Genomic DNA, 27,794 nt, shown 5'->3' on the forward strand with positions numbered 1-27,794 from the left:
TTTAAGCCCCCCCCCCCATGTGGAAAATCTTCCTAAGCCAATGATGATTAAATTACTCGAAAACTGCTGCACAGAATCACAGATTGCTCATAGACAGATAATGGGACACAAACAAAAATATTTTTTGAGATAGGCATTTGCCTGCCACACCAGAGTGTTTTATTGCCATTACTGTTCTGTTTCACTTTATAAGTGGGCAAATATATTTTGTAAGAATATGTAATACAAATACACGAATATTTAATAATTATGAACAAGTATCCAGAATTCTTACACAAAAAGATATTATTAAGCATTATACTTGTTATTCCAATTCAATTAAATACAATCAAATTAAGTTTTGGTTAATAATTCAATGAAATGACCGAAAATTTCTCCAAAGAATGAAAGACATCCAACCAATATCCTTAACATTTCTTTTCATTGCTTTACCAGCTGTGTTTGTTGATATTTTATTTTACAATACAATGTGCCAATCTTACTTGCCATTCCTAATAATCATTACATAAATGAACCATGGGTAGAAAAGGGGACCTCAATTCTACCAAAGAGTTCCCTCAGGATATAAAGGAACTCTTGCTCTTAACAACTTTTTACTACGGGTAGAAAAGGAGACCTCAATTCTACCAAAGAGCTCCCTCAGGATATAAAGGAACTCTGCTCTTAACAACTTTTTTCTACGGGTAGAAAAGGGGGCCTCAATTCTACCAAAGAGCTCCCTCAGGATATAAAAGAACTCTGCTCTTAACAAATTTTTACTATGGGTAGAAAAGGGGACCTCAATTCTACCAAAGAGCTCCCTCAGGATATAAAGGAACTCTGCTCCTACAACTTTTTACTACGGGTAGAAAAGGAGACCTCAATTCTACCTAAGAGCTCCCTCAGGATATAAAAGAACTCTGCTCTTAATAACTATTTACTACGGGTAGAAAAGGAGACCTCAATTCTACCAAGAGCTCCCTCAGGATATAAAAGAACTCTGCTCTTAACAAATTTTTACTATGGGTAGAAAAGGAGACCTCAATTCTACCAAGAGCTCCCTCAGGATATAAAAGAACTCTGCTCTTAACAAATTTTTACTATGGGTAGAAAAGGAGACCTCAATTCTACCAAAGAGCTCCCTCAGGATATAAAGGAACTCCGCTCTTAATAAAAGGGAACTCAAGCTTCTGAATTACACATTGTTTCTTGCTTTGTTTTGTTTTGTTACCTTTATGGAACAATTTTTTTTCTTCTGATATATCAACAACATTGGGTGGGTGGGAGGGATAAATTTTTCCAACCTTTCTGATGTGACAGAGAAAAGCCAATGATGCCAATTACTGACCAAGAAAGAGAGCTAGCCAATACAATCAAAACAGGAGCCAAGAAAATGCTGTATCTAGGCAACCCCTTTACAAAAAGCATGCAACAACCTCACCAGGGGCCCAAGTCCAAAAGCTAAAGATTTTGGTTTGCATGGTTGCTCTTAAGAGCCCTTAACTGGCCTTGCTTGACTAACCCCAGCACCCCTGGCCAGAATGACCCAAAATCTACTTGAGCAATTGAAGTCTTAAAAAGATTCATAAATTCACTTTTTCAAACCTTATTGCTCATAGACAGATAATGGGACACAAACAAAAATATTTTTTGAGATAGGCATTTGCCTGCCACACCAGAGTGTTTTATTGCCATTACTGTTCTGTTTCACTTTATAAGTGGGCAAATATATTTTGTAAGAATATGTAATACAAATACACGAATATTTAATAATTATGAACAAGTATCCAGAATTCTTACACAAAAAGATATTATTAAGCATTATACTTGTTATTCCAATTCAATTAAATACAATCAAATTAAGTTTTGGTTAATAATTCAATGAAATGACCGAAAATTTCTCCAAAGAATGAAAGACATCCAACCAAGTTTCTCACTCTTGAGGGACTTGCATTTACCCCGCCCCTCCCCTTCCCCCCTCCCCTTCCCCCTCCCTAAGCCTATTCTGGTGGAAACTTTAGCGCCTCGGGGTGCCTGTTAAAAAATACTAAGGCTTGCCCCAACCTTTCTCTGAACTTAACGTTGCCCACGTTGTCTGACATATGGATACCATCCTTCTAAATGGATCATATCTTGAAGGCAACTGGCGTGAGGAGATCCAATCCCATGGCATACATAATGAGCATTTGTCAGCCCTTTGATAATCTTGTGAGCAAATTTGTTTGCTTGATTCTTACATTTAATGCCAGAACCTTTAGACTTCTCTCCATAATAAAATAATCTGGTTATAATATCAGACCATATGATCCTTGTATCAGGCAACATCTTGCGGATTGACTTCAAATTTTCTTCTATCCTATTCTTTAGATCTTTCAGAGGACTGGTAAAAATGTCATTTGTCCCCAAGTGTATGATTACAGTTGTAGGACGTGTTCTACTTCTTAAGAGTCTATACAGTCTGCTATCAACTGCTGCCATGCGACCTCCGCTCAATCCCTTCCACATTACTTCGCCACCACCAGACAATTGAGTGTTTCCTTCCCCAGCCCAGACCACCAGACTATCCCCAATAATCCAAGTTCTCCTGGGTTCTACAGAAAAACAAGAAAAATAACAAACAGCAAATTGTCCACAACACAACCATTATAATACACACATTTGATGCACAATTTTCATTAATACAATAATAATTTTACATAAGACTCATTTATACACTTTTTTAATATTGGTAAGAATCATATGGGTAGAAAAGGGGAGCTCAATTCTACCAAACTAAGAGTCCCCTCAGGGAAAAAAGGGACTCTGTTTACCCTTCATTGTCAACAAATACTATCTATATCATTTACTCAACTTGGGTTAATAAATGTGGCCTAATATATAAGCTCACCGCGGAAGAACGCCAGCGCCCCATACTTTTAATTGAGTCCAGGGGAACCCCACAGAGAGCTGCAGAGGTAGCAGCTCCAATACGAAAACTATGAGAGCTGAAACATTGTGGTGATAGGCCTATTGAGTGTATTCCCTTTTTCAATACTGCATTAAACTGGAAAGCAGTTAAAGGGTCTTTCCCAAAATGAACAAATATAGGTCCCTCTCCAGTAGGCCTTATACTTAAATAATCACCCACAGCCTTCACTGGGCACATTTCTGGATTTAGCCCTTGCTCAATCTGCAATGTTGCAGATACACCAATTTGATCAGTTTTAGAATATCTTATCAACACCTTCATAAACCTTTCAGATTCAAAAATGTTGACATCTTGAACTGCCAAAATGTGATTTGAATTGGCAGTTTTGCTCTTTGCAGTGAATTCACCCACCCTCAAAAACCCATAGAAAGCCAATAAGAATGCAGCCCTAAATAAAGAAACTTCAAACGAGGAACTGCAGACACTTGGAAGTGCCCGCAAAAGCTGTTGCAAAATTGGGATGGTAATTGGACAGCGTTTATCTTCATAATGATTGGAGCGACTTGCACCTCGTTTTAGTTTATGGACAATAAAATTGTCTGTAGGATCATCCCACCCATTGATCTTATGAGCAAATGAGAGGGCTGATGTATGGCTATTTATAGTAGAGGGAGCTTTCCCCTCAATTGACAATTGTGCAACATATGCTACAATATGGCTTATGGGAGCTGGCCATGCTCCCCGAAAGTGAAATCTATTTCTAAACTCCATAAATTGTACACATGCCTGTTTGTAGGACACCTGAGAGGACACTGCTAGCGATGCTTCCAGTAATTTTTTAGCCTCTATCACTAAAGGTTCCACAGAAACTGAGGGACTGGGGTGCATAGTTTCTCTGCATTCGGAGCCAATCTCCTGAAGCGGGCCTCCTGAAAACGGGACAAAGCATCAGCAATTTTGTTATCTCTGCCTGCAATATGTTGCGCTCTGAATGATATGTTGAATTTTAGGCATTGCAAAACAAAAAACCTAACCAGCTTCATAATTTCAGGGCATTTGGAAGTTTGTCTGTTAATTACTGAAATTACTGGCATGTTATCCGATCTAATCATGATGCGCTTCCCTTTGAGAATTCTTCCCCAAAGAACTACAGCTATAAGGACTGGGAAGAATTCCATCCAAGCAATACTTGGTTTCTTCACCTCTGGACCCCAGGGCCATTTCTCTTGAAACCATCTACCACTTAGAAATCCCCCGCACCCTAGGCCCCCACTAGCATCTGTGTACAACTGCAAATCGGAGTCACTCAACCACATCTGATCTTGGATAATTGAGCACCCATTGAAGTCCTTCAAAAATAATAACCAAAGGTGCAGGTCATGCTTCGCTCCTTTTGATACATGAATTTTATGCCATGCACGCTTAATTCCACAACACAAGTCAATTAGCCTACGCAAAAAGGCCCTACCTGGGGGTATTGCTCTACATACAAAACTTAAGGACCCTGTCAGGGATTGAAGTTCTCTCAATGTCAGTTCCTTTACGTTTAGAGCATCTTGAACTTTTGTGATAATTTTGCTAAGTTTCTCAGCTGGTATAGCCACAACTTGGCGGACAGAATCAATTTCAAGCCCCAAATACACTAATTTTGTTGTTGGGCCAACTGACTTATCAGCAGCTAAGGGAACCCCAAGAGATGCACAAACCTCTTCAAAACATTTAACTAGGCTTTGACATGAAAATTTTGAATCTGCAGCGCTCCCTGTAAAGAAAAAATCATCAGCATAATGGCATACTCTTTCAGTACCTGCTACTTGTTTTACTACCCACTCTAGAAAGGTGGAGAATTTCTCAAACAATGCAGGGGAGCATGAAGCACCCATAGGCAAGGCCTTGTCAACATAATATTCTTCCTTCACTTTTATACCTAGCAGCTCAAAATCTTGAGGGTGTACAGGAAGAAGTCTAAAGGCTGACTCGATGTCTGCTTTAGCCATGAGGGCGCCCTTTCCTACTCTCATAACTAAATTGACGGCCACATCAAAGCTAGTATACTGAACCTGGCAAAATTCCCTACCAATTCCATCATTTACAGAATTCCCTTCTGGGTAGGACAAATGGTGAATGAGTCTAAATTTCCCAGGCTCTGCTTTAGGAACTAAACCCACTGGGGAAATTCTCAGTTTTGTAATGGGTCTGACTTTGTATGGACCAGCAATTCTACCCAATTCTACTTCTTTCTGTAACTTTGATACCACCCTGTCTTGATCCTGCATAGCTGATTTCAGGTTTGGGGCATCTCTTGCATCACGAATCCCGCTATACCCAAGTTTAAACCCATTAGTAAACCCTTCTTTTAAAATTAGAGCATCTGATTTGACATTGTATTTGTCTAGCCATGGTTGAATTGCGCTTATTTTTACAGGTGATTCATATTTGCAACATATGCATTGGCCCTTACCCGCTTGTGGTTTACTAGGCTTAGCTTTATAAGCATTAAACATTTGATGACATGGGTCTTTTTTTGCATGACCTAGCTCCATGACTTGAGCACTGACAGATGTCACAGATGTGTTTAAATCTACATGATGACCTGTGACATCCCCCTTTGTTGAACTCAAAGCAACCGGAGTACCCTTGTGGGACTGAGGACCCTTGTCGAAAATACCGACCCCCAGGCCCAGGATTGCCATATCTGCTTGATGATGGGTATGTGGCTGTTTGCTGGGGACGAAAATTTAGAGGATTTCGCGGATTCCCAGTTTGAAGGCTATAAGCAGATTGCTGAGGCCTATACATTGGAGTCGAACCAGGCCATGTGGGAATTGATGATGGTACTGCCACATAAAAAGCCCATAACTCCCCATCAATAACAGCCCAGCTATTTTCAGGGTGAGCCTGCTGTCTCATCCTAAATTGCCTATCATATTCTCTCCAACCCCAACCACCAAAACGAGAAGCAGCAGTGCGCACAGTCTGACCATACTTGAGTAGCTCTTGAGTACGATTGGGGTGGGCTCTTAAATATACCGCCGAAAAAATAAAAAACACATTGGTCCATGAATGTATGGAAGTAATTCTGCGTGTTGACTTGGGGTCTTTTATAATAACCTGCCCAGCAGAATCCAAACTTAGGGCCAGTCTGTTTACATCAGTGCTATGTGACCCCTCTTTCTCCAAAATTTCCCCAAATTCGACAAACTCCCCTTTAATTATTTTATCCTTGATCTTTTGTGGTAAACTTTCACCTAATGGGCTACATACTGAGGTTAGAGCCTTATTAAGGCTGTTAGTGAAATTAACTTCACTAATGGGCACTGAAAGCTGACTAACACTTGTACATACATTAGCATTACTTAATGGCACAGTATTAACCATGTTAACCTCACCTGCTTGCCCAGCCATCAAGTTTGCGGCTGTCACAGCAGCAGTTGTTGCAGCTGGTACTTGTTGCATGTTGCCAACCACCCAATTCTGTCTAGCTGCTCCCTGGTCTGTGGAACTAGCCTGACTTGTATTTGCCGATAGAACTGGATTGGTCACCAATTGCTCAGCCCTTGCCTGGTATATGGATGACTGGTCTACATTCCCACCACTATTCACCGGACCACTCTGAGCTGAATTACTTCCATGTTGGTCACCAGTTGACTGGTTAGACGCTGGTTGACTTGAGTTTGTAAGCTCCAAAACTGCCCTTGCCTGTGCCCTTGTTTGACGAGCATAGGGTGCAGTGTTGGTATTTCTACCTCTACCTCTTCTCCTCCCCGGCATGATGTGTATATGTTGATAATATAATATCCAATTCAAAGTCAAAGTATTAAAAGTTCCAATTTGAAATGAAGTGCAAAAGTTATTCTTTCTCAGAGCAATAAATTTTTCCAACCTTTCTGATGTGACAGAGAAAAGCCAATGATGCCAATTACTGACCAAGAAAGAGAGCTAGCCAATACAATCAAAACAGGAGCCAAGAAAATGCTGTATCTAGGCAACCCCTTTACAAAAAGCATGCAACAACCTCACCAGGGGCCCAAGTCCAAAAGCTAAAGATTTTGGTTTGCATGGTTGCTCTTAAGAGCCCTTAACTGGCCTTGCTTGACTAACCCCAGCACCCCTGGCCAGAATGACCCAAAATCTACTTGAGCAATTGAAGTCTTAAAAAGATTCATAAATTCACTTTTTCAAACCTTATTCTAGAATCTGTGGCAAAAGTAAGGATTTGCTGTGCATAAAAACAGATTTGTACTATGCTGCACTGCAAGGTATCATAGGCATACCATGCAAACCTTTTAAAGGGAGATAATTGAAAAGTCATCATGGCAAAAGGTTGCAAAATGGACACAAAAATTGGACTACATTTACCACATTGTGGTCAATAATTATGTTAATTTGGAAATACATGGATTGCATGTTTTGTGAATTTGATAATTTTTGGCCTGGTATCAACTAGAATGACCAAGCTGTACCCTCCCCAACTCCTGCAGTTGGTTTACCTATTGCTGTGAATGCCAACAGAGTTGCCAAAAGATTTCAGCCCGAATCGCGGGTCAAATAATCGAAAAGTCACCCAAATTTTCTCTTTACCATTGGTTTCTATGGGGCTGGAAACTATCCAAAGTCGTGGGAGCCAATGTTGAAAAGTCGCCCAAATATTTTTCATAACCGTTTGTTTCTATGGGACAGGAAATTGTCAAAAGTCGCAGAAAAATCTTCAAAAGTTGCCCAATTGGGCTACCAAATCGCAGGTTTGGCAACCCTGAATGCCAATTACATCACAAGTCACTTTACCAAACTTATATCTCACCATTTTATTTCTACTTATATCTTTTCTGCAGGTACTACTGTTCAGTATTACATCGGCTATTGGGCTCTACCTGATGAAGTAAGTCAATTTAAAACTTTTTTTAAAACTTTTGAAACCTGCCCCCACCTGAAAACCACACCACCTTTGGTGGCCACAGTCACTGACTCGGTGTTTTAGATGTAATACAAAGGGAGAAAGGTGATATCTAGCCTGTAGCCTAAGCAGTTCTAAATAGGTGGGCCTCATAACAGCCAAAAATGATACCTAACAGCATACATGTAAGTGCAGCAAAAAGGCAGCAAGCGTAGTACGTCCATATGTGTGACACACGGCACTTACCAAAAGTCACACACATATCCCGAAGAATTATAAACCGAACAATTCCCACCATTTTGCTACTGATTAACTATTTTTGGGCCATCTTCATAGATCCATCAGAGATGACTTTGACAGCCCCACAATTAAACAAAAAATCACAGACTCTCTGAGTCTGCTCCCCTCAGGACTAATTCGCTTTTTATCAATGGTACAAACCATTAGTAAAATAAGTTGTTCTGATAATCAGGGAAAACTGGAACTGAATCCTGTCATTTTAGCTTGTGCTATATCCCTGTGGAAAAGGGGCACTTGCTTAGTTAATAACATATGATGGACTTGGTTCTGCCCATGGGGAAAATCAGAGGGACTCCTATTTTGTTAAATAAGGACATGTTCCTGCAAGTTTTTACAAAAGGCATACATTTGTATCATATTGCCACATATTCTGGGAAGTCAAGGATCTGTGATATTGCTAATTGGGTAGGTATGGTGCGAGAGGTTGCGGGTTTGAATCCTGGCGGTGCCTAGTATGCTCTCATGGAAAAAATTGAGTTAGCTTGAAATTGCCCTGGACAAGGAACTTAGTGCTAATTGTCTCGTTATAACCCGTACGAAACTCGGGGTTGCAATGTTTATTTGTGGAATGTCTAGGGTGTGCGCTCTTGTAGCAGCAAAGTCCCTGATTTGTGAAATGGTTTATGGAATGATGTGGGCCGTGGTGGTCAGCGACAACCTGTAAAGTGTGCGGATGCTTGTGGATCAACGTCTAAGCATTGTGCCTGTGCGTAGTGCACTACAAATCACTGCGGTTTTTTTTATTTTTAAGGAAAGCCAATGACATATTGAAGATTTTGATCACCAAAGTTATGGTCCAAGACTTTAATATACCCAGCAAACACATGTTTTACAGAAACCATTAAATGTTGGGTTGTATAAAGGAAATTTTCTGAACTGTATAATATTTAAAATAGCATAGCTGCCAACTACCAGCTGTGTCTTAGTAACATATAAAATCATTGTTAGGAACTTCTCTAAAAGTGACTAATATAAGTTTTAGGGAAGTGGGAGTGACTTACTTATTGTGGTTGCTCACATTGCAGCTTTGACAATTTGAAATTAAATCTGGGAATGGGTGTGGGGTAACAGCACACTGCATCCTATTCAAAGTATCCCCAACCATTGTAGTATTAATACCATAGTTTCATGGACAAACAGTCACTCAGTTAATAACACAACAAATTTCTGTACAAAAATAATCCAATATTTGGGTAAAAGTTTTCATAAAAATGGTTCCAACAATTACGTATTCTGCGCCACGCTACCAGTTTCAAAAACAATCTCCCAATGGACACACAGCTAGTCGCACTCATTCACTAAATACCACAATGGGAAAACACCCCAAGCTGTGCTCGGAATGCTAAATGGCTTCTCGGCTACCTTAACGACAAAAAAAGCTCAAATCACAATATTTTGATATCATCCATTCCAGTTATTGCTGCGTTTTCTTAGATAACTGACTCGGATACCCCTTTGTTTGATGAAAGAATTGGGCTATTCCATTTAAAATCCACACTACCCCTGTGGAAGATTTGGGAAATATCTTCCACAGGGGGAGTATGAATTTCAAATGGAATGAACACATTAGCAGGTATATTTGAAACTCACACTCCCTCTGTGGAAGATTCAGGTTGAATTTTTCTCAGAGGGTGTATGAAATTCAAACGGAGCTGCCTAATGTGGTCATTCCATTTGAAGTTCATGTTCCCCCTGTCGCAGATATTTCAACAATCTTCCACAGAGGTAGTGGGGATTTTAAATGGAATAGCCCATTGATTATTATTCTAGCTGAATTTTGGTGTGTGTGTTATGATAATTTTGACAATTTTTATAAAGTCATGGATGTCAGTGTGATATGAAAAAGGTGTGGAACTATGTTAATATAATGGGTAATTCCAGTTGAAATCCATACACCCCCTATGGAAGGTATGGCGTTAATCATCCACACAGGGAGTGTGAATTTCAAACAGAGTTACCTGAATGGGTGACTCCATTTGAAATCTACACCCCCTGTGTGGGAGATTGAGGTCATGTCTTCCATAAGGGGTGTATGTATTTCAACTGGAATTGCCTAATGTGTTGATTGGGAGGGATCGCCATATGTTCCCCCTCCTAGGTCCTGCATTAATATTTATAGTATCTGTCCCCTTGGAAATGGACAATTCCTCTTCTGAACACATTGTGGTGTTGGTAAGGAATGGTGTGATGTTATAGCCCAAAATAGTGAAATTATATTTTCAGTTTGTCCAAAGGGGGGGGGGGGAGACCCTATGGTTAGGTTACATGATTTGTGTTGAGTATATCAGTATGTGTATCCTGCAAATATTATTTAGTATACGCTTATATGTTAGACTTCAATGGTGGTGTTCATTAAAAAAATAAAAAAATGCAACTTATTTTGAAGAGTTGTATGTGCATGAAAAATGTAAATCAAACAAATAAATGTTGGTTTACACAGTGCCTTTCACATGTGCAAATATATCAAAGCACTGCTTTACATCTATTCCGCTGTTGTTAGAATATGTTGGCTGCCATACAATTCCCAAGGCATACTCATACCTTTGGGCGGTGCTCAATGGACAATATTCATAACAGCTCCCCATTTCACCCCTGGGTAGAGAGAGGTAAAGCTCCTTGCCCAAGAGCACAACACAGTGGCACCGCTGGGGCTCGAACTGGTAATACTCCGATTGCAAGGCAGAGCCTGTACAGATGTGCTACCATCCCCCAAGTAGCTGTTTTAAGACATAACTTTGAAATAACTGGTAAGCTGTTCAAAATATTATGAAATGAAAAAACGATTTAAAGAGATGTACATACTACATACACAACTTGGATTTAAAAAATGTTGATGTATTCCACATCAAAATTGAAAATATTAAGGGCTCTGTCACCCACTTTTGCACAGTATTTACTGTGGGACACGAGAGCACATCAGACATATCAAATTGCATTCTGAATACGAGGAATGTCTTTCTGATATCAAATAATTTTGATTTTTTTTAAAAATTCACGATATAATACAAATTTTATGGCAAAATATTTTAATATTTTGCCATAAAATTTTAAAATATTATAACATTTTATTTGGTATTAAGAAGGAATACTTTAAAATGACTCAAATTACCCTTGTGTCCATGTCTTTAGATTATCAAGTTGTGAAAATAAAGAAAATGTTAAAAAATCACAAATTGGATTGTGTATTCTGTTTAGCATTAACAACGGTTTTTATTCAAATGAATCAAAATACCCCTGTGTCGGTTTCTATATTTTATTACGTTATGTAAAGAAACATGAAAGGAAAGACAAAATGGACTGTTCTATTTGAAATTCATACACCCCTATAGAATACATGACCTTAATCTTCTACACAGGGAGTGTGAATTTCAAATAGGGTTACCTGAATGGATGACTCCAATTGAAATCTTCACCCCCCTGTGTGGGAGATTAAGGTCATGTCTTCCACAGGAGGTGTATGGATTTCAACTGGAATAAGCCGATTCACTCTTGAATCAATTGATTTGTTAAAATACAAAGCCTTAGGCGCATCATTCATCTTGTTTAGCCCTTGGGAAGTTTTGAGACTTTACTTTACCTGGAAGCACCAAATTCATCTTTGCCTGCCCTTGGGAGGTTTAGAGACTTTAGTTTGACAAGAAGCACCAAATTCATCGTAATATGCCCTGAGGAAGATTTGAGACTTCTTTTGTGTGTAGGTTTTGGTCAAGTGGGGATTGTTTCTGGTTAAACAAAAATGTTGTTCAAAAATTCACTCTACAAATTATTTAATTGGATTGAAGTCATCTTTATACGAGATGAATTTCTTCTTCTCTGGAACCTCAGGAGTATAATCTGTCAACAAATCAAAGCAAACAAAAGACTTTTCAATGAATCATTTGAATTTATTATTGGATTATCTAACTAAGAACAATAAGCAAACAATTGGCAAAATATCTATTGTTTTTCTGAAAAATTACTCGGCATTCGGTCATGGGAGTTTATCACTGCTAAATACTATGTTGATAAATACTCCTGAGTATCAGCAAAAGCCTGAGCAAAAGCAAAATAGATATATATTTATTTTTCAATTGTTTAGAATTTAATCATTAAAACAATACAGAGCTTGGCAAGACATTAGAATATGGATTTCCACACCAAGGTGTTAGAAGTTAGAATTAAAGTTGGTATTAGGGTTAGGCAGAGTTGTTATTTGGACAAGAATCTGTGATTCAATTTTTGCAAAGATTGAAAAAGGTTTTTGTAAATCAAGTTGATTCTCGTTAAGTTTTAAAGTCTATGCAGTTTATATCATATTGCATTAAGGGATCTAGAATGAGCGTTTATGGCGTTTCGACAGTATTTTTTTTGGACATGAGAGCACCTCAGACCTATCGAATTGCATTCTGAATACTGAAGCATGTCTTTCTGATATCAAATAATTTTCATTTTTGAAATTCACGATATAATGCAAATGTTATGACAAATTATTAAAATTTGATATTTTTCAAAATTTTGATATATAACAGTCCTCAAAATAAATTTTATAAATCTAATGATATATTTTAAAGTGTATGTAGCTGGGAGGAAAAGCCGACGATCAATTGAAAATTTTGACCTTTTATATTGAAGATATGGATTTTTTCCCAAAAGACCTATTTTTTTTTTGGTGTTTTGGGAAAAAAATCTATATCTTCAATACGAAAGGTCAAATTTTTCAATTGATCGTCGGCTTTTTATCCCACCTACATACACTTTAAGTTTTATAAAGTTTACTTCGAGTACTGTTAAATATCAAAAATATCAATTTTTAATGATTTGCCATAAAATGTGTATTACATTGCAAATTTCAAAAAATCAAAATTATTTGATATCAGAAGGATATTCTTCGTATTCAGAATGCAATTCGATATGTCTGATGTGCTCTAATGTCTCACAATAAATACTGTCCAAACGTTCATACCCCTTCCCTTAAACAAAATGATTCATACTAATTTTATGCAAAATTCTCACACTGTAGAACGATATTCTTTTCCTGTGTGATGTGTGATGAGCATGAGGTCAAAGGTTATTATTGAGGTCAAAGATTAGTATTAGGATGAAAGGTTTAATATTAGGCCCAGAATCAATATATTTTGATGAAAATATTGGCAGTGGAGTTAGGGTTTCAGTTAGGATTTAGAAAAGTAACCTTTATAGAAATTTCTCCAAAATAAATAGCGAGTGTCATAAAATCAACAAATATAGGTAGAAAGGAGCAATAAATCACTTAATTCCTGATTCATTTCACCCAAGGCTTCACAAGTATTGTCTTTATGATTATCTTGTCGTCTCATCTCTATGAATTATATCACTAACTACAATAAAGCCGACCCATGATATTGTAATTTTGTCTGGTTTTGAATGAGCAATTTATTCTTCAAACAAAGTCTTCCTTTTGCAATAACAAATTGATTTTAGTCTTTTGAATAATTTAAATGAAGTTACTTGCTAGATAATAATTAAAATCTTAATCCTTATCATCACATCATAGTTTAATAATTTCTTGTGAATCATGGATGAGTTTTAGCCATACACACAAAAGGATGAAATGACCAGTCCAAAAACAATCTTAATAAGGATGAAAATCCATCTATGATTGTTATCTTTGCAGAAATGGGCTATTCCATTTAAAGTCCACACTATATGCACTACCCCTGTGGAAGATTTATATAAAGTCTTCCACAAAGGGAGTATGAGTTTTGAATAGAATAGACAATTGGGTAACTTCCATTTGAAATACTCACTCCAGTTGTGGAAGATGAAGGTGAAGCTATAATACAGGGGAGTATTGGTTTCAAAACTCTGAGCAATTAGATTTGAAAAACATACTCCTCCTGTGAATGATATTTCCAAAATCTTCCACAGAGGGAGTGTGGATTTTAAATGGAATAGCCCAATGGGTATTTTCAAAAGAAATCTCTATCATAATATTGGCACCGATATGACTAATAAAGAAGATGATGAATATCAAATTAATTAAAAAAGAAACAATAAGAGGAAGCTAATAGGGATAAGAAAAGACTATCTTCAGGCTATAGACACTTGTTTTGTTTGAGAATCAGATTTTTCGCTTTTCTCTGACCTTTTTGTACTTTTGTGTGGCCTTCTTTTCTTAGTCCTTACTTCTTTGTCATTTTGTCTGTTCATAGTTTGGTTGTTCTTTCTTTCCCTCTATTATATGTTTCTTTTCTATGTCTCCTCTATCTTTCTGTTTTCTTATTTTTTTTTCATTAACTTGAATAAAAAAGGTAATATGTAGCCCAATTCTCCAAAGAAGCTCAGAGGGACCTGAAATTTGCTCTCTTATTTTTATTTTATTTATAAAGAGAGGTCCTGCATTTTTTCATCAATTGACTTTAAGCAAAGGATTTGAACTAGCATCCCTGGCCGTAATGCAGTCTATTCAATAAACTATTGGGATCAACCACTTTTCTGCGGAATAAACTTTTATGTTAGAGATATTGGTATGCCTCTATTGAAGTGAGCTGAACATTTGCCAACATCTGTGGCCAACTACATCACATGCAGGGCCTCAGTGGCGTAGCATGGGTCATCATATTGGGGGGGCACCGGGTCTGATTGGGGGGGGGGCACAAGCCATTTTCTCTGACCTTTTGTACTTTTGTGTGGCCTTCTTTTGTGTGCCCTTATGACACTACGCCACTGCAGGGCCTCTATCAGATTTTATCACTGGTATAAAATACTTTGAGCATACAATAAACATATTAAATATACTGCACTTAATAACAATAGCAAGTTTAAAATATAAGAATAGGACACACAATTGATAAACCAATAAAAAAGGTTGGGATGAACAGGCATGTATCACTTCTAAGACCATCTCATCTCTAGATCCTAAAGGGAGGGGGATATCTTTTCTGTTTACTGAAGATAGTCTGTTGAAGTTTTGCTTTCTACTGTAGATAGCATTATCTGACCAAAATAATCGAATTTTTTTTTCAAGAAGCAATAATGGTTAAGTGTTGGTGTTGCCCACAACTTTGACTACATCTCCCCTTAACTATGTCTGTCTGATCTGTATTCCATGTAACTGTACCCCTATCATTGCTGCTAGCTGTTGTTGCCTTATAAATAATTCATCACGGTCAGTTTTAAAATTATATGAGGCAACACTTATGTGATAAAAGAGTTGACATTGATACCCATATCACACCAGCAGCAAGGTGCCTGTCAGATGGATGGCACAGTCTGCAAGGTGCCTGGCTAGTGTTGTAGTTCTGTCTTAAATAATTGATTGAAATTGTTGGATTCACCACTTTGTGGCTTAGTGTTAGGGTTAGCTTTAGGGTTGTAGGTTAAGGTGTTAGAGTGATGTTGGAGTGTTATGATAAAAAGGAAATGTTTTGATAGCCTTAATAATACATGTCCCGAAGTGTCATTTGAGGAAATCTGAACGTAAATTTAAAAGTAGATAAAAATTTGTTAAAGTTGGGAACCTTTGTGTTGAAAAGTATTGGGTTATTGAAGACTGATTAGGGTTAGGGTAACGGCTTTTCTATGTGTGCATCTGGACTTTGTTAATGTTGGCTGTTGTTATACTCAACTATAGTAATATGCAATCAGATATGTCAAATATTTGGGTGTCATCTGCAGACGACAAGTTTCAATATGTTTTTGACAATTCAAAAAATTTAGAATTGTAAATTTTCATGACCGTATATGGAATCAGCATGAAAAATGCATTAAAATGAGAACAAACAAGCCTAGTATTGGTTCAGTGGTTCTTAAGATAGCTTTTGATGTTAAAAGAAAATATCTGAAAACTTGGTCTTTTTAGGTTGAAGCCTATATGGCTAGCATGCAGAGCATTAAACTACAATCAAATTTTCTACTTGCATGTAGGCTTACAATTATACTATCAGTTTTCATTTTTGATTTCACATATGCATATATGATGACATGATCTGGTCCGGGGGGGGGCTTAAAGCTGCAAGTTTGAAATTGAGATAAAGGCAAAAATATGGAGTAAAGGCAAAAATATGGAGTAAAAAACAAGAAAATACACAAGAAAATAGGCATCACAAAACTTTATAACTTTGAAACCAATTATACAAGACCTTTGTTGTTTTCAGTATATGATAGCCTAATATTTGATTATAAGGTAATAATTATAGTAACTCATATTTCAAAAATGCAGATCATGTCACATATAGAAGAGTGCAATGCGCATGAAAATTAACGCAGCGCTAAAATTTCTACTTACAGAGTAGTTATTATGTATAAGTCAAGGGGATGTTTGCATGACGTGAGGGGGAATAAGCCGTCAGTTTAGTTTTACAAAGCCATGTCTGTGGGGCTCTCTTGATCTTTACTAATAAAATGCTTATTAAAGTCATATTTGGGAAAATCAAGTCATATTGGGAAAATCTTGGCAGACAGTTGTTTGCATAGAGCTGGTTGACTGGGTGGAATGAGTACGGAGAGATTAGTGGGAGTGGTTCCGAAAAGTTCATTTGGTTCAGTAAAAATATTGGTGCCTGTTATGTTTGACATGCACATATGCTTAATGTATACTGATGTTATCTACCATAGATATCATTAATTGCCCATTGTGGTTTAATGCTATCTACTGCTGATAGCAATTTTTCTTCAGGCTTTCTGTGTGTATGTGTGAAGTACTTACTTCACGCCAAAAAAAAAATCGTGTTGCCCTCGCAAGTCTAAAATCTGGTGGTTTTTTACCAACTCAACCATTTGATACCTACTATTTTACAGTAACATGAGTGAACAGAGGAAAATGCATATTGGCCGTATTTTCTACCCAGTATTTTATTGATGTAAACAATATTAACATCCATGAAAAAGTATGCTGTTGGGATTCAATGAGTTGGAGATTAAGGTGATGTCTTCCACAGGGGGTGTATGGATTTCAACTGGAATAGCCCTTTCATTCATTGGTCTCATATTATGTTCATTGACCTCTGTGCATGATTTACATGAGTGTGAACTTATTAGTCATGTTGGCTGACTTAATAATGACTTATATTAATGTTATCAGTCCAATATCTTAAATTAACCAAAATTAACATAAATGGATATGAATAAATCAGCATTAAAAAAAGAAATCACAAGTCCTTTTATATCGTACAATGTATGATGTGATCAAGCAAAATCAGTCAGAAGTTGGAAATGTTGATTTTAAGATATACGGTAGCAAAACAAAGGAAATATTTTCTTTTATTTCCTACTGTTTTTGAAACTCTTTAACTGCTCACATCTTTTGAACTAGTTGTCCAAATTCAATAGAGTTCTCTGCAAAATGTAGCTTTGCAAATGCTGTTTACAATCCTATAAGAAACTGAAAATTGAATATGTCCGACTTCAGACTGATTTTGTTTGATCACCTCGCATACGTCCTTATCATACATACGTACATTGACCTATAGATGAATGGCTTTATCCAGATCAGGGCATGTTTGATGAGAATAAAAATCGTCCAACCAAATTGAGATTTTTAATGAATGATTTCATTTTGGCTCGTTTGACCGGGGTGCGTGATTGCATGTATATAAGCTCATTATCTGACAGCTATCGTATTAATGCTAACATAGTTTATCATTTATTACATTCGAACAATGTATACTATAACAAATATACAAGGGTATGAATAAAACAGATTAACATTCAGGTTTGATAAGAAAAAAGATATAAAAGCCATGTTCAGACGGGCTGATCATGTTAAGGTGTCTTCCATTCAAGGTGATGTCACCAAGTCTGACACTCGGAGTTTGGCCAATGAAACCTGAAGCCCCCCCACAAATCAAATCATCACCATACTACATAGAGTGTACATAGGAAGAAGACATACAGAAGTTCTGCACAGCCAAATTGCAATCAATTGGACACACTTAAGGGCTGGGGTATGAATGTTTGGACAGTATTTATTTTGGGACATTAGAGCACATCAGACATATCGAATTGCATTCTGAATACGAAGAATATCATTCTGATATCAAATAATTTTGATTTTTTGAAATTCGCAATTTAATACACATTTTATGGCAAATCATTAAAAATTGATATTTTTGATATTTAACAGTACTTGCAGTAAACTTTGTAAATCTGACGATTTATACTTAAAGTGTATGTAGGTGGGATGAAAAGTCGACGATCAATTGAAAATTTTGACCTTTCATTGAAGATATGGATTTTTTCCCCAAAACACCCAAAAAATTAGGTCTTTTGGGAAAAAAATCCATATCTTCAATACGAAAGGTCAAAATTTTCAATTGACCGCTGGCTTTTCCTCCCTGCTACATACACTTTAAGAATATATCATTAGATATATATAATTTACTTCGAGGACTGTTATATATCAAAATTTGAAAAATATCAAATTTTTATAATTTGTCATAAAATTTGTATTATATTGTGATTTTCAAAAAATGAAAATTATTTGATATCGGAAAGACATGCTTCGTATTCAGAATGCAATTCGATAGGTCTGAGGTGCTCTCATGTCCCACAAAAAATACTGTTGAAACGCATAATAAACGCTCATTTTAGATCCCTTAAATTTCAATGAATTTGGTAAATATTTATGATGATTTTGAGTGCAGTACCACTGTTACAAAGACAGTTGTGTAGCCAGGATTTCAGGTAGGGGTCGGGTATTGGCGAAAAATAGTACGGAAATGGGCAAAAAAAGGCTTAAAATCTAAAATATCATGGCAGCCAGCAGCCAGGGGGGGGGGGGTAAGAGGGGGCAAGATGTCTCAGGAGGGGACAGTCAGGTCCCTCTGCCCCCCCACCCCCATGGCTACATCTCTGTATGAAGACTCATGAGAATGACACAGGTCATGTGTCATGACCAGTGGCAGCACCTCGGGGGGGGGGGGGAAACATGGCTACATCTCTGCATGAAGACTCATGAGAATAACACAGGTCATGTGTCATGACCAGTGGCAGCACCTCGGGAAATCCTCTTTCCCGGCCCCGTTGTCCCCTGTAAAAACCCAAAATTACAAAATTATGTAAATTTGTTGATTTTGCCCCCTGAAAATCACTTTCCCCCTATGCCCCCCGTAAAAATTCCTGGCGCCACCAATGGTCATGACACCTCAAATGAAAGCAAAAACCTGCAAGTTCTACTTCATTGATTCCAGAGTTTCAGCTAACAAAACAATTTTTGTGTGGTAAGATACCCTGTATTTCGTATGCATTGTATGAGTCCGACATCACTCCAAGTGCATCCACATGTCACAACCATCAAATGACACCTTGAATTCCCCAACACCCTGAATGTTCATCCTGCATATGGACATGAGTATCGATGCATTCAAGTCGTTCATCGACCTATATGTGTGATTTCCGTACATACGGACTCATTAAATGACTTCCACTATGTCCGATTCTAAGGCGGTGTATCTTTTCATCTCATCAGTCATGGCTATTGGTCTTGTGGGTATCATAAGAATCATGCCCAGAATCTATGATGAGTCAATGGGTCAGTATTATTGGTTTGTGAAGGTCAGTGAACTTAGCCTGGGGAATTGATGCTGTAATTGATTTTCATTTTATGAAGGAAAGACTTCCATTACATCATGAAATTTGTGTGGAACAAAATAAATTACCAAATTGAGTGAAAAAATGGCAAATTATGTGGTTAGTTTCATCATAACCTGTATGCTTTGTCATGAAATGTCTCAAATGCCAAATGCCTTTTGTAGTGTCATCTTGTCAGTAGCAGTGGCTTGGTGGAATATATCACTCCAAACTTCGGCTTTGCCTCCTCGGTTTCACCCAGACAGAACAAAAAAGCTGCTGAATATCCTTCTATTTTGGGCAAAAATTGGTATTTTTTAAAATTTTACTCCCCCAGATTTCACCTTGCCCCTTGCCCTCGTGGTAAAAAATTCTCTGGTGTCACCACTGCATTTAATTACACTGCTAATATTGAATCGCTGTACTATCATCCCTGGGCTATCAACATCACTGTTACCAAACATGCTGTTTCTGAAATCCTTCAGTATTAAAAGCACAATTATGTAGTTTAGATTTCAAAATTATGGGCTTTTTATAATGCAATGTTTTGATTGCATGTTAGGCGACAAAAAACCCACCCTGTTCTACGAGAGACGGACCTTTCAAGTAGGGTGTTCATCGGTTGAACGTTTTTTTGTTTTACCTTAAAATTTCACCAAAATCTGAAGATTTTTTGTAAACATTTTTCTAAAGGTGTTCAGCCAAATTTAATTAATTTTGGCCCCAAAACGGCCGATTTTACATTATTTTAGCAAGATTAAAAATTCTCCAAAATGCACATTCTGGTTCCGACAGGCTCGTAGAGAACAGGCATATTGGTGTTGATTTTACTTTATTTATTTTTGCTCCATATTTTTGCTGATATATCTCACTCTGTTTCCCAATTGCGGCAGTTTGCTTGGTTGAATCAGATCTATCCAATGTTGCCTGATGCCATACTGTATCCTTCCATTTATTTTATCCCACCAAATCCAAGCTATGTAAAGCAGTATTCAGACTTTTTGTTATGCGTATAATATTGTATGCAACATATCTCGTTGTTTAATCTATTGCCATTCTATTTCCAGTAATGTTTAAGTTCTAACGAATGTTTGATGACGTAAAATCGATAATATATTTCTACTAGATATTACATGTAACATATTGTCGGTTTTTCGTCATCAAACATTCGTTAGAACTTAAACATTACTGGAAATAGAATGGCAATAGATTAAATAACGTAGATATGTTGCATACAATATTGTACGTACAATACATGGAGTCTGAAGCTAGCTTAATATGACATGGCTATTATTAATAGATCTGATGGGTATCATCATGCCCAGAATCCATGATGAGTCAATGGGTCAATATCTAATGGTGTAAGGAGGTCAGTGACCTTAGGCTATGGGGAGTTGATGCTATGTAACCATTATATCATAGTGGCATAATGGGGAAAATTTCCAAGGGGGAAATTGCAATAACTTCCACTGTCCCACTCCAAAAATGACTTGAGCGATGCAGCCAAAGGGCATCAGAAATATTTTTAAACCATAATTTAGCCATAATCAGGATAGTTTTTAGTCAAAAATGAACAAAACAAGTCCAGTGCACACTTCAAAATTATAGTAAATTTCATCACACTGTTAAGTCAAAGGAGGGAGGGCAAATTTTACTCCTTTTGTGTTGATTTTGCTCAGCTTATGGAGCTTATCAGTTATTTCATGTTTGCAAGTGGTACTTTGAAATTATGAAACATCTTACAATTCTCGGCCAGTTCTTTCGTTCAAAGCACCAAGTCCTTACGGTACCAATACGGTGAAAATGTGACAAATTTTCTTTGTTCACTGCACTTTTTTTTAAAGACATTTGTTGTTTTCCTCCGGGGTACTCAAGTTTGGTTTTGGTAGGGACGTGCATTGAGATTTTGGAAGTGGACCCATAAATATACCAATTTTTCAAGAAATTTGGACCCATTGATATACCAAAAGTCAAAATTTTCGGCCGAATTTAACCAAAATTGTCTTAGTTTTTACAAATTTTCCCTACAAAATTTTTGCTAGATTAAGGAAAAAATGGGCTGTTTTTCGAAAAAATTGAGAAAATTTTGAAAAAAGGACCCATTCATATACCAAAATAGGCTTTGAAAAAGGGGTCATTGATATACCAGAAGGCCGAAAATGCTACCCATGTTTGCGCACGTCCCCGTATGGTCATTTGTACTGAGTACCCCCGGGGTTTTCCTTAAAAGGATACTGAAGTTCTGTCATGCATCAATTCTAAAAATAGCTTGGAGATAATGAAAAGAAAGAAAAAATAGCCCTTGGTGTGGGGAAAACAGGGTAAGAATTTCATTGCACAGTGTGAGAATCACACTTGCTTTTTCTTAAAGAATTTTACAGAAAATAATTGCTGTACTGTCCGGGTGTACTGTGCAGAAATGGACAGGAATAAGCTCTGATTCATTCAATCTATTGACAAGAATCTTTGCAAAAATCGATTTGTGAATTCGAGTATCTAGGTTTCACAGCAAGTTATATATAAATGTCTTTTTCTATCCAAAAGTAAGTCTTCAATTCGTTATTTCAAGCAAGTCATCATTTTGTCCACCTAGGCATATCAAATTTTCCAATGCGCTACTACTTTGCTCTCCCCACTGATTTCTAATAATGCTTCCTAATAAACTCCCATCAAGTCCAATATCCCAGTGAAGGGAGCACATTTTGTCATAATGAGGCCTGTCATACAGACACAAAGCATCATTACCCCCAGGGGATTTACCCCCTCCTCAATGAATGGGATTAAAGAAGAACACCGCTCTTGGTACACCGTTTGCATGCTTCATCACATGGTAGGGTATTGTATATTTGAATCTACCAAGACACAGTTCTTTAACTCTCTTCATGCGCACGTCGACTGCAGACGACAAGTTTAAAAAAAAAAAAATTCAAAAATTCAAAAATTTCAGAATTGTACATTGTCATGACCATATTTGGAATCAGCATGAAAAATGCATCAAAATGAGTACAAACAAGCCTAGTATTGGTTCAGTGATTCTTAAGATAGCTCTTGCTATTTTGAGAAAATATCTTAAAACTTGAGACTTTTCATATTGAATCCTGTGGCTAGCATGAGCATTAACCCTATGTGTATATTCAAAATGTGACCCTGTGTGGATTGGGTATTGAAATTAGTACCCCACACAAGCGGTTGATATTCAAGATTGCAATGGTTAAGGGTGTGGCACTGAACTTAGTCCTCAGAATTGAGAATGCTTTTACTCATTTGTAATGTAGGGTTGTATTATCCCTCTGAGCACCAATATTTGGAGTAGTTGATAAAATAATTTTTAATTAAATTTTTGAACAATTTCAGATTTTACATTATGATATTTGGAATGTGATGGTATTTTAAACTAAATTATCAAACAAGTACAACAGTAGGTAGTATTGGTTCAGTGGTACCTGAGATTGGGGTTTAATTTTTCGGACGAGTTTTAGCGTTATATGTTCAGATTTTGGCATGAGAGGAAACATCAAATGTGTGTTTAGATGCAATTTTCATGAAACTTGTAAATAAGTAAACATAAGCAAACCTGCCAGAATCATTACTACTTTCAACAGCATTCCTAATGGACTATATCACTTAAAATCCACACTCCCCCTGTGGAAGATTTTGGGAATATCTTCCACAGGGGAGTGTGAATTTCAAATGGCATGAACTCATTAGGCTGCTCCATTTGAATATCAATAACCCTCTGTGAAAAATTCAACCTAAATCTTCCACTGAGGGAGGGTGAGTTACAAATGGAGCTGCTAATATGTTCATTCCATTTGAAATTCATACTCCCCCTGTGGAAGATACTTCCAAAATCTTCCACAGGGGGAGTGTGGATGTTAAATGGCATAGCCCAATAGGATTGGTTTATTAATAACAAACAGTCAGACAGTTAATGAGTTTTAAAGAATGAGTTTAAAAAAAAGATTTCCTGATATCTGTGAGATTACTATTTTCCTCAAATCTAATCCCTTGGTATAGACATGGTATACAAATGGTTAATGCTCTGCGTGCTAGCTCCAACATAAAAAGTCGAAGTTTTCAGGTATTTTCTCAAAATATCAAGAGCTATCTAAAGAACCACTGAACCAATACTAGGCTTGTTTGTACTCATTTTAATGCATTTTTCATACTGATTACAAATATGGTCATGAAAATTCACATTTCTGAAATTTTTGACTTTTTAAAATTTTTTTGAAACTTGTCGTCTGCAGTCGACACCTACTTGAAGAGAGTTAAGATTTGTGATTCATAAACCTGTTTGCACACCAATATTGGTTCAAGAAGTTGTCTACTGCGATTACCGGGTTGGCGCGAGGGACTAGATGTGCGTGCCGGTGAGACACACGAAGCCACTTGGGCAAGTGGTATAAGTGGGCGTGTCTTCTAAACACACAGGATTTATGTAAAGCTTGTCTGAATACCGGTGAGTTGTTGTAGTAATCGTGAGATGTTTTGAAGATGGGTGGTGTATTAGAAGGAAGGAAGATGAAGTAGGGGCAGGATTTATTAGTATCCCATGATGCATTGCAGTTAATCTACATGTATAGTAGACACAAACCAGTGGGGAGCAAATGATGGCTGTGGGTATTAAATCCCCCCTGCCCACCCTAACTTGGCCTTACCCTCCAGGTTGCCTCCAGTCAGAACAAAAAAAACATACTGAAAATCACACTATATTGGCCAAAAAGTGCCACATTATTAGGCAAGATTTCACTTTTCGCCCATTGTTCCTTTGAATAAATCTCCCAGTGCTGGTCGCCACTGACAGAAATTTGAATGTATTTGAGTCCAAAATTTAATTAGTGACCAACAGTAAACAAAGTCAACATAATGCAGAGTAAACGAGCCAGCGAGCGAGCGAGCAAGCAAGCAAGCAAGTTAGGGATACAAGATGTGACTGACTAACTTACTATTTCTTGAACAAATTATTGTTAATTTTTAAAATGACCTTAATTTGTTTGTAAAACATGAAGCTTTTTTGCTAAATTTTGATACAGTTTTATTCAGAGACAATTCCATGAAGAGCTCTTATTATTATTATAATGATATTGCTGAGAAAAAGGGGGCAATTTGTTACATTTTATCCCTTTTCATTTGATGCAAAGTTAAAATTGGTTCCTGGAGCATGTTACCTAATAATACCAGAGTGCATCATGGGAAGACAGGTTTTGCTCCTGTGAAGATGTAGCTGTGTAATTTAGGTAGATATGGTAATAGGATGTTATAAGATCAAAATACTACATACTGACGTTAACTCTGTACCTGTTCATTTCGCAACTCCCGAATCCAGTCAATGTCCTAAAATTTTACTTAATTTGTTAAAAATGGTAAAATTTCACCTTCTTATAGATCTTATTTGAATTTGGATGCAATATGTAGCTAGAGTACAAACATGATTGGTATAGCAGCTCAAAAGATAGACTTTATCATCTTATGAGGAACGTTTTCACCAATATCAGAATCTGATGAGGTGTACACAATTCAAGCATGCAGGTATGAAATATTGATGGTTATACACAAGGATCCACAACATGCTCATCTATCAGGGGCACAGTTCTTGAACCCCAATATATTTGTACATGTATTGAATGACCTTTGTAAATTTGGGTACAAAAACTCATACTCTGCAACTTGAGGTCAAATTTTGCACTATGATTATGTAATTGAGGTTATTGGACTATGCCAATGGGATGAGGCTATAATTGTGGTCCATAGTGATAGGATATATGGGTTATAAAGCTGGAAAAAATGAAATGTGAAAGTAATGAGGGGGTAGGGAATTAGAGCTAGATGATCTGATTTCATCATGTGAGTATCTCTAGTGGTATAGTGAGATATTTCTCATGGGGGAGTTTGGGTCCCGGTACTATTGCACTCAAAAATATTGGGTATAAATAGTCATGCTTGTGTAGTTAGTTTGATTTGAAAAAAAAAACACCATTTGTTAATTTTGAGGCAGAGCACCTTTAAAGCAACAATATTTTTTTAGAATAAAACACTTTTTTAGCTGTGAAACAGCAAGAAATTGAAAGAGGATTTGGTATTTTGTTTTTGTTTATAAAGGTCCTGTAAGATCTTTCAATTTTGATAGAAATGTGCAAGTTTTCTTGTCTTTTTATTCAATTCTACTCCACTTTCACAATTTAACGTGTGTATGGTAAAGTGCAATGGCTTATCTGGCAAGGCTTCAAGCAAGCAGCCCTATATTTCTTATATATATATATATATTTCCTATATTTTTAAACAAAATTAAGCAAGTCAGCGAGTAGATTTTATTGCATGGTCTCTATTTTTTTGCCCAGTATATTATTTATAAGTCGTGTTCACATTTTGAGTTACACCCGGCATAAACTTACGCTAACATTAATCAAAATTCCACAAATATTTTTTTCTACATCTACCGCGTGTCCACACCTAGCCTACTCCTAGCACTATGCCGACTAATTCCACCAAGTATTCACTTCTGGTTGGCGTAAACATTGGCTACCACTTCCGGTGTTTCTGTGACCTTTATCAACCACGCGATATGTAATTTCTTAGTTCCGACCAACAAAAGGCCAAACTTACTCCAGGTGCCAGGCGTAATCTGCGTTTACATTGCAACTTACTCCTGGCAGCACCTACTGCTACTCCTAGCAACTTGCGCCGACCAAGTTCCGCCGGGCGTACGTCCAACAATGTGAACACGACTATAGATACCATACCAGTCCAAATTATATTATGATGCACACATCATGCAAAGAAATAAAGTATCTTTGGGACTTCCTTCCCTAACAATGTATTTGACTTCCTCTGCCCTATATTTTTATTCAAAACGTTCCTATATTATTCCTATATTTTTGCAAGCAGTCAAACTGTTGCAGAGTAAAGGTTCTTAAATTATATTGATGCTACATTGTAAATGTTCCCTCTTTCAAATTTTCTGACTCAAGAAATGTTGTTTTAGGCTTCCAACCATGCCTACTTTAGCTTCCTGAAATTTAACCCAATTTCTACCCAATTTTCATCTAAAAATGTAACCATTTGCAGTTAAGTGGGAATCTATCTGATTTCCCATCGATTCAAGAGTTTTTTGAATTTAAATTTTGATCAGATTCACTTATGCCGTAGCCATTAATTCTCTTCACGCGGGTGTCGACTGCAGACGACATGTTTCAAAAAATTTCTAAAAATTCAAAAATTTCATAAATGTAAATTTTCATGACCATATTTGGAATCAGCATGAAAAATGCATTAAAATGAGTACAAACAAGCCTAGTACTGGTTCAGTAGTTCTTAAGATAGCTCTTGATATTTTCAAAACTTTTTCCGTTGAAGCGCATGGCTAGCACGCAGAGCATTATGGATGAGCAACCAGTCGTCTGTTTGTTAGGGGTGTTTCCTGGTATAGGCTCTTGGGAACATGTTCTCTGAATCATCACATCATGTTATTCTTAGAGATAGTATGGGTGTATCAAATTTGTGCATTGTGTATCTATGTGTGAGTGTTTGGATAGCAGACTGGTATAGCTGCCCTGTGCAGTAAGTTGTGACACAGATTTCTTGTGAAAATTTACAATTTCGGAAACCCCAAATCACCCCAAGTTTTTGATGTACTACATGAGCTTACATGTACTTTCAGGAAACTACCATAGGCGTGGTAGGAAGCATAAAACAATATTAATTGTGTACCTGGAAAAGTTTAAACTGGAATTTTTGATCAGTCCTTGATCAATACTTTAGCATTCAACATTGATGAATTTTGTGAATATTTATGTTGATTCTGAGTGCAGATTCATAAATTATAAATTATGACGATTACGGATGATATCCTGAAAATATAGGTCGAAATATTTCATCTATAGGCCAAGTGTTCCGGGTAATAGCAGCATTGATTTATTTCACCAAAGATATCAACATGATCAAGGATAATTTAAAATCAATACATTTTGCAGACATGGGCATAGCATCATGGAATGGCAAAAGTGCCCCCAATTGATTTGAAATCCCACAGGCAAGCCCCCATCAGGCCTGTTGCCCCCCCCGTATCATGTTGGGTAATGCTTTACCCAATATTGGGTTTGGCTAAAGGAATGTACACAACATTGGGCAAAACATTACCCAACGTTGGGCTGTGCCCTCCTTAACCAACGTTGGTCAAACTTTTCT

General features: G+C 37.0%; 2 protein-coding genes across 3 annotated transcripts in view; one reads left to right on the forward strand and one right to left on the reverse strand.

The window, feature by feature from the left end:
• LOC140141329 (transmembrane protein 135-like) overlaps nucleotides 1-27,794 on the forward strand; it is a 361,936-nt gene that overhangs the window by 258,231 nt on the left and 75,911 nt on the right. For both annotated transcript variants that reach the window (XM_072163166.1, XM_072163167.1), the window contains exon 6: nucleotides 7,720-7,766. In XM_072163166.1, the coding sequence (XP_072019267.1) occupies nucleotides 7,720-7,766 (47 nt within the window). The remainder of the gene's footprint in view (nucleotides 1-7,719; nucleotides 7,767-27,794) is intronic.
• LOC140141331 (uncharacterized) lies at nucleotides 1,982-6,824 on the reverse strand. Its single transcript, XM_072163168.1, has 2 exons — nucleotides 6,277-6,824; nucleotides 1,982-2,570 (listed from the first exon to the last, which is right to left on the reverse strand). Exons 1-2 carry the CDS (start codon nucleotides 6,656-6,658, stop codon nucleotides 2,056-2,058), a joined length of 897 nt encoding a protein of 298 aa, XP_072019269.1. The 5' UTR covers nucleotides 6,659-6,824; the 3' UTR covers nucleotides 1,982-2,055.

Source organism: Amphiura filiformis, chromosome 19 (genome assembly GCF_039555335.1).
Source record: "Amphiura filiformis chromosome 19, Afil_fr2py, whole genome shotgun sequence".
Lineage (NCBI taxonomy): Eukaryota > Metazoa > Echinodermata > Ophiuroidea > Amphilepidida > Amphiuridae > Amphiura > Amphiura filiformis.

Excerpts from the sequence above, each read along its gene's own strand:
- LOC140141331 (XM_072163168.1), bottom strand. The coding sequence starts at position 6,658 with ATGCCGGGGAGGAGAAGAGGTAGAGGTAGAAATACCAACACTGCACCC. Across the intron at positions 2,571-6,276 it reads CTTGATGGCTGGGCAAGCAG|AACCCAGGAGAACTTGGATT; the intron begins GTGAGGTTAACA and ends GTTTTTCTGTAG.